The sequence below is a fragment of the Meriones unguiculatus genome, chromosome 10 (assembly GCF_030254825.1).
Source record: "Meriones unguiculatus strain TT.TT164.6M chromosome 10, Bangor_MerUng_6.1, whole genome shotgun sequence".
NCBI classification, from domain to species: Eukaryota; Metazoa; Chordata; class Mammalia; order Rodentia; family Muridae; genus Meriones; species Meriones unguiculatus.
This window is the reverse complement of record NC_083358.1, coordinates 78,427,220-78,434,885: the sequence shown is the minus strand read 5'-3', so window position 1 is coordinate 78,434,885 and position 7,666 is coordinate 78,427,220. Positions and strand designations below refer to the sequence as shown.

General features: G+C 38.9%; 1 protein-coding gene across 2 annotated transcripts in view; it reads left to right on the top strand.

The window, feature by feature from the left end:
• The first annotated feature begins 5 nt into the window (after window positions 1-5).
• Window positions 6-7,666, top strand: part of Zgrf1 (zinc finger GRF-type containing 1) — a 59,139-nt gene continuing 51,478 nt past the window's right edge. For both annotated transcript variants that reach the window (XM_021648741.2, XM_060392720.1), the window contains exons 1-6: window positions 6-121; window positions 760-925; window positions 1,214-1,333; window positions 2,076-2,159; window positions 3,813-3,893; window positions 5,742-5,801. In XM_021648741.2, the coding sequence (XP_021504416.1) occupies window positions 2,139-2,159; window positions 3,813-3,893; window positions 5,742-5,801 (162 nt within the window). In that variant the 5' untranslated portion in view covers window positions 6-121; window positions 760-925; window positions 1,214-1,333; window positions 2,076-2,138. The remainder of the gene's footprint in view (window positions 122-759; window positions 926-1,213; window positions 1,334-2,075; window positions 2,160-3,812; window positions 3,894-5,741; window positions 5,802-7,666) is intronic.

Genomic DNA, 7,666 nt, shown 5'->3' with positions numbered 1-7,666 from the left:
GCGACCGGCGTTCTATTGGTGGTTTGCGAACGGCGGGGCCTCGGCGGTTCCGTCCCTGCTTGATGACGTAGCGCGATTTCGCGGGAGAAATTCGAAAGCGGAATTCTGTGTCCCCGAGCAGGTGAGAGGGAGACTCTCCCCGGGTTTACTAGGGAAGGAACGGTGGATAGGCCGGGTGGCATGGCACGGCTGGGAGAGCATGGGCACTGACCTCCCTCCACAGAAGCGACCCGTGGGCGCCGTTGGAAGGCCGGGTCCGGCCGTCCCCGTCGAGCCCCAATCCGGTCGTGATTGTTGGAGGGGCTGACGAAGCCACGGTTAGTTAGTGACACCAAACCTTGCCTTGTCAGATCTTGGCAGGTGGAGGCTATGTTCCTTTTAGTTGTTTGTACTGGTGGTTTAAGGGGATGTTCGTGGTTTGGAAACTTGGCTGGTTTGGGCCGTGCTGGGGAGCGAACCTAGTGCTTTTTGCTTGCTGGGTAAATGCTCTCCCTCTGAGCTACTGTAGCAGCTTTTCTCTAAAAGCAAGGTCATGCCCTAGCGTCCTGCTGTCTTCGTGGAAAGCTCTCCTCAGCGGAACAGGAGGTTGTGTGCATCACGAATAGACCCTAAAATGTTCGTTACTTACCAGTTGTCCGGTATCGATCAGGTCATGGCTCTGGAACCGCATGAAGATAGGTGGGCTCAAGAGTGTGCTTCGGCATCTATATTCAGTTCACCATTTCAGGTTTCAGAGCTTGACCATATATTTTTCTCCAGTAACAGGATAGTCATAACAGTTGCTGCAGTACTGTTCAAAAGATTTTTCTTCCTGGATGTGGTGGCGTATTGCCTGTAATATACCAGCTACTCCAGAGGCCAAGACAGGACGATTGTGTGACTTGACCAGATCCTGTTTCAAACAAACAGAATGGACTGGACGTGTGTAAGCACTGTTACTTGCCTTGCATAAGACCCTGTTATTAGCCCCTAGCACTGAGGAAAATAAAGGGGGAAAAAAAAAGTTAGTTCCTTGCAGAGGAATTATATAATGTATATTTGGTCCTAGGATGCTGTCACATTGACTAAGGTCTATATAGTCAGCCCTCTGTGTTTTTAATTTCTGTATGTGAGTTCATCCAACTTTAAACTGGAAATACCCAGAAAAAAAATCGTCAGTACTGAACATGTAGGGTTTTTTTCTTATCTTTTTTTGTTGTTGTTTCCTTTTTAGACAGTGTTTATCTATGTAGTCCTGGCTGTCCTGGAGCTCTCTATGTAGAGTAGGCAGCCAGGCTGGCCTTGAGCTCACAGAGATCAACCTGACTCGTTCTCCTGTGCCCTGGAATCAAAGGTGTGTGCCACTAAGCTTGCTTCCATTTCTTTTTTTAATTTTTTTTCTTTACAATTTATTCATTATATGTCCCTATTGAAGCATCCTCCGTTAACTCCTCCAGTCCCTCCCTTTCTCCCTCTTCCCCTCATCCCCTTCCCCTTGATATCATTTCCTAAATAATGCAGCTTAGTCATTATTTGCATGTCATTTTTCAATGCATTAGGTATAATCCAGAAATGATTTAATGTATGTTAGAGAATGTGCACATACTCCTATATTATATACAAAAAAAACTATGACATTTTATATATGAACTCAAGTGGCTTCAGATGTTTGTATTTGTGGATCTGAAAGTAGTTCTTGGATACCAAGGAACTACTCTATCGGAGAATTTAAGACACGAGGGGGCCATCTTGTGGTGAATATAATGATTTAGAAAAAAAATTGAATTTGAATTCTAAGGAGCAAAATGTATTGAATAAAAGTACAATCCATTTCCTGATACATAGTAAGGCACTGGGGAGATATTTACAGATTATTAATAAGTTTATGAGTTTTGCTTAGTTTTATCTTAATTTTCATTATGTGGTATCAGTTCTGTCCGCCATGACAGAAAAACTTTTCTCTCTTTTGGAGGCCAGATAGTCTTGGAAGTCTTTGGTTTCTGTCTCTAGTGAAAATTTTTTGAGAAACGTTATATTTGGTACTTATTCTTTTTATCAGGGTTTATTGACCATTCTTTGCTTTTTTTTTTTAATAGGATATAAATTGTTGAATAAAAAGTGATTATTTTCTGGACTTATTTATAATCTCAGAAGAAACAATGGAAATCCAAGAATTTATTGTAAGTTTTAATGATTTTCCTTTTTGTGGGGAGAGGGGTGGGAGACAGGACTTCATGTGTCCCAGGCTGGTCTCAGACTCTTGGTGAAGTTGAGGACCACCTTTAATTTCTGGTCCTTGTGCCATTTTCTCTCAAGGGCTGGAATTACAGGCTTGCACCACCACATCCTGTGTATGTGGTGCTGGGATCAAAACCAGTCTTGTGCACATTGGATGAACATTCTACTAATTGAGCTATATCCCCAGCCCCTAAGTCTGACTAATTAAAATATTTTTTTCTTTCCTTCTTTACTCCCTTCCCTCTTTTTCTATTTCTTCTTGGCTCTCTCAGATGTCTTGTTTGCACTGCCAGATTCAACAAAACAAAAAGAAACAGGATATAAAATTAAATTTGAATCTCAGATAAACAGTGAATAATTTTCTAGTGTAACTGTCCCAAATATTGTACTGTAGTTTATCTGGGAAGCCTATTTTTTACTTATTATTTGTATATACTGTAAGGTCCTTTGTAAAAACTTCTTTGGAAACAATGTTTTTCACTTTAAGAGACTTCTGGCTATAATGACACATTATTTAGACTTTTTAAAAATTATTTAAGACCTTTTTATACACTAAATAACTTGTACATAGAGCTTCTATCTTATTATTTATGCTAGACATAAAGACATTTTAAAAATACTAAAAAGTAACTAATATATTACATTTAATGATAAGTAACTGAATTTTTTAAAGTAGCAACTACACTAGGAGAAACATTTATGAGAGTAGCATTGTTAGATGCTTTTGAAGGTTATCAAAGTTGTTGTATGCTTGTGTACACGCACATGTGTGTATGTGCGTGCCATTCTTAGAAATGCCCTCCACTTCCTTGAGACACGGCCTCTTTCTGGCCTCGAGTGTACCAATTAGGTTAGACTGGCTGAGGATCCTAGGCATCCTCCTGTGTCTTCATAGGATGCGTAACCATGTCTAGCATTTTATATGGATTCTAGGGCTCAAAGTCAGATCCTCATGCCTGCGAGGCAATGAGCTATTTTACTTGTTCCTGCATTGCTAGATTTTTTTTTCTTCTAAATTTCTTTAACATTTGATTTAGTAATAGATGGATTTTCACACTTGTTTCTGTATTCAGTCTGTAATTAAATCTGGCACCCCATATAATGCTTGGAAACTGTTCTTTCACTGATGGAAGCAAAATCTAAAATAAAAAAAAAATATGAAGTTCTGACCTCAGCTGCTATGAAGGTTGAGGAGACTGTACTCGGAGCTATGTGAATAAGAAGTAATGTGCAGCCCAGTAATTGTGTTTCTTCCCACTGCTGATGTGGCTGGTGGTTTAAAAGTATTTTTGATGCTCAGTTAACTAAAGGACTGTTTAGACTTTTCCTTGCCCTTTTGTTCTTTAACTTTCAGTACTGCCCAGCTAGTTAACCACCTTCCTTTCTTTAAACTTTTTTTTTTCCTTTTTTCATGCGGGGGGTTGACAAGGCCACATGATGCTAAGCACTCAGTCTACCAGTGAGTTACATCCCCAGACTCTTTCACTGACACTGTTATTGTGATGATACCTCTGCTATGATTTTTGTATGGCTTGTAAACTATAGAAGATAAAACTTATAAATAGCAATAATGTCTTCTGTACTTTGGAAATAAGGTCCTCTATACTCATCAAAAGATGAAGAAGTCAAAGGTGTGGCAAGATGGCATTCTGAAGATCCCTCACTTAGGCAACAAGGTAAGTGCCAAGCAGTTGACTAGAGTGTGTAGCAGCTGTGTTCTTGCTTTTGGGTGAGCGTTAAGAAATCTCTGTTGAAAATAAAATACTAGGTATAGCCACATATTGCCATGATGCGCAAAAGAAACTTTCAAATCATTTTCATACCAGTGTTTTTGTACATTTGTGAGCTTTCCCACAAGTTAGGCATTTGTCTTTATTTTAATGATGATAAATCTGAGAGACTCAGTGAAATATCTTTCTTACCCAGGAGTCCCAGCTGAGTCATTCATGAACTTAGACAGGCACCAGGAGCCATTTTCTAGCTAAGTCTTTTCTTCTTCCTCTTCTTCTACTTCTGCTTTCTTCCCTCCCTACCTCCCTCCTTCCTTCCTTCCCTCCCCTCTTCCTTCTCTTCCTTCCTTCCTTCCTCCTTCTGACAAGGTTTCTTTTTGTAGCCCCAGCTGTCCTGGAACTCGCTCTATAGACCAGTCTGGCCTCAAATTCAGAGATCCTGCTGCTTCTGCCTCCCAAATGCTGGTATTAAAGCATGTGCTGCCACAACCTGGCTGTAGCTAAGTCTTTTTAAATATTAACGTATTACAGAATTTTGGTTGTGTGCGTACTACTGACAATTACAACCTCTTGATCAAATATGTGCTCTTAAGTGAAGGCTTTTCACATTCTGTCTTTATTCTACTTCTCTGTCATTTTAAAGCAATGGTTCTCAAACTCTGTGACCCTTTAACATAGTTCTCCTATTGTGGTGACCCGCAACCATAAAATTATTTTGGTTGCTCCTTCATAGCTTTTTTAATTTTGCTACTGTTATGAATTGTAATATATATCTTTGAAGATAGAGGTTTGTCAGTGGGGTCTCAACCCACAGGTTGAGAACCATTGTTATAAAGTTATCACTAAAGAAAGCTTTTCAGTAGGGAAGAGGTAATTAACTGTATTTTAAACAATATTTAATTTGTTAAAAAAAAACAGCTTTGTCTTAAGCCAGCAATTTCAACTTATATAAACCTATTCTATTTACTTATTTATTTATCTATTTATTTACTTTTGAGACAGCCTCTTAGTATATAGACTAGGCTGGCCTTGAACTCCCAGAGACCCACGTGCCTACGCCTTCCAAGTGCTGGGTTAAAGGCGTATACTACTACATCTGGCTTTCAGAATTTTTTAATTTTATTTTTAAAAACTTGCAAAGAGGACTTTGGAGTTGGAGTTACAGGCAATTGTGAGACACCGGACATGGGTGCTGGGAAAAGAACTCACATGTGGAAGCAAGCATTCTTAACCACTGAGCCATCTCTCCTGCCCCTGATCTCATTTCCTACTGGCCCCACTCAGTGCATTCCAATTCTGTTCCCTTCCCAATTCCGTTTAAGGATCTTCCTGGTTGGAATCAAGTTTTTCATTTCTTTGTGCAGGGGTGTGTGTAGAGGTCAGACGTCCACCCTGGCTGTCCCTGCTACCTTACTTTTTGAGACATGGTCTTTCACTGAACCCAGAGCTCACTGGCTTGCTATACTGGCCTCTCCTGTCTCTCTGTCTCCCTCCTCTCCTACTGTGGATACAGGCCCACAGCAAGCTTTTCATAAATGCTGGGGACTGACTCCAGGTCCTTTTGCTTTACTAACAGCGCCGTCTCCGCAGCACCGGAGTTCTTATATTTCTTACACTGTGTCTCAGTGCTCATGCTCAGTGCACTTGAAATAGAAATACTGTTAAATACAAGTTACAGAATGTTTATAATTCCTGTATTGTATGAGTTACTTACATGACAAATTTTGATTTGCTATTAAAGATTCCAAAAAAACACAAAGAAAAAATTTTTAACTTTGATCTTGTTTTAAACAGGCAATTTTATATGATGACAAAGGAGCATGTTTGGAAAGTCTGTTTCTTAAGGGCCTTGAGGTATTTTAATGATTTACATTACTTCCTTTAAAATTTATAAATTTATTTAGATACTTGTTTATGACTATTGTTAATGGTTTAGTCATAGTATTGATGCTGATAATAGGTGGTATTATTGTTTATTTATTAGTACCTTGTGCTAATAGCCTTTATCTCATTTGAATTTTTATGACAATGTTATGATGCTTTTACATTAGCAGTGCAGCACAAAAGATTTAGTAGCATGTTGATGCTCATAGGATCAACATGGATGGTGATGGCTCATATTCAAACCCAGGATGTGACTCTAGAATTGGCTTCTGTTAGGTGAGATTTTGTTGTGCTGGGGATGGAAGTGAAGGCTTCATTCATGTGAGGTCTATGTTCCACCGCTGAGCTCTGTCGTTAGACTTCACACAGTGGTGTGGCAGTCTTTGTGAAATTATTCCCATTTAAGTATTTTCTCATATACATTTTTTTTTTCTTGTGTTTGAAGATGGAAAGATTGCAGACATTAGAACTGCTCTGGGCTCCTTTCAGACTCTGAACACCTCCTCTGCAGCCCATGACCTGTGTCCACTCTTCAACTGGAAACAGAGATCAGTGTTGTTGTGGAGATCAGACATTACCTAATATAATGTCATACCATTAATATCTCTGTGTGGATACTTGGCTATGAAGTCTTGTGTCATGAATAGTGGATGTTCTTTCAGATTTACAAAAAGGGGGTCTAGGGGAGAAGACCTATTTTGTTAGTAGGTGCTTCATTAATGTAGCTACTGTTATTTTTTATCCTAAGTAATTTAATTAGTAAGCATTTAATAGGATAAAAATTATTTTCTTTCTTTTTTTTTTGTTATTTTGAGACAGGATTTCTCTGTGTAATAGCCCTGGCTATCCTAGACTCGGACTGGGCTTGAACTCACAGAGATCCACCTACCTTTGTCTTCCAAGCACTGGGATTAAAGGTGTTTGTCATCATGCCCAGCCTAGGATGTATTTTCTAAGTTGGTAATCTTAGTATTTTACTCTGGAGTTGATGTCAAGTTAATAAAATGACTATGCAGTGTCCCCTTTTCTAGGCAATGTGATTATGTAAATTTCACAATACTTATGATAATTATGAAGTTGTAATTCACATACATTTATAAGGATACAGAATTGAGAACTAACAGCTTTGGCTTTTTAGAAAATTGCATTTAGAGCTAGGTATAGTGACACTCCTATAATCCCAGCACTCAGGAAGGCAGGCAGAAGCAGGCGGATCTCTGTGAGTTCGAGGCCAGTCTGGTCTATAAAGCGAGTCCAGGACAGCGAAGGATGCACAGAAAAATCCTGTTTCAAAAAATAGAAAATCAGGGCCTGGAGAGATGGCTCAGTGGTTAAGAGTACTGTCTGCTCTTCCATATGGACCCAGGTTCAATTCCCAGCTCCCACATGGCAGCTCACAACTGTCTGTACCACCAATTCCAAGGAATCTGACACCTTCACACATAAAATAAAATAAATTAAAAAAAAGAAAAGCAAAACAAAACTAAAATTGCATGTAGTTGTATGGATTCTAAGTGAACTAAGTGAAAGAAAGCATTCTGCTTGTCTTTGTGTTCATAGCATGTGACAAAGGGCCTCAGTAGCATCACAGTATATACTGCTAAATAAATAAGTTAGTGAGTTTTTATTGCATTATTATCCTTTTTTTGTCTGTGTTTTGGATGGTTAGCTAGTACATAGTAATCAAAAGTTGAGGGATTTGATGATTGATTTTTTTTTTTTTCTTTTTTGCAACTTCGTTGAATGTTCATTGAATGATTTTGTTCATTGCTAGGGAGCCTGCTGCCATATATGGTATATATAAAATTACTTGAATGCAATTTTGATGTTTATTC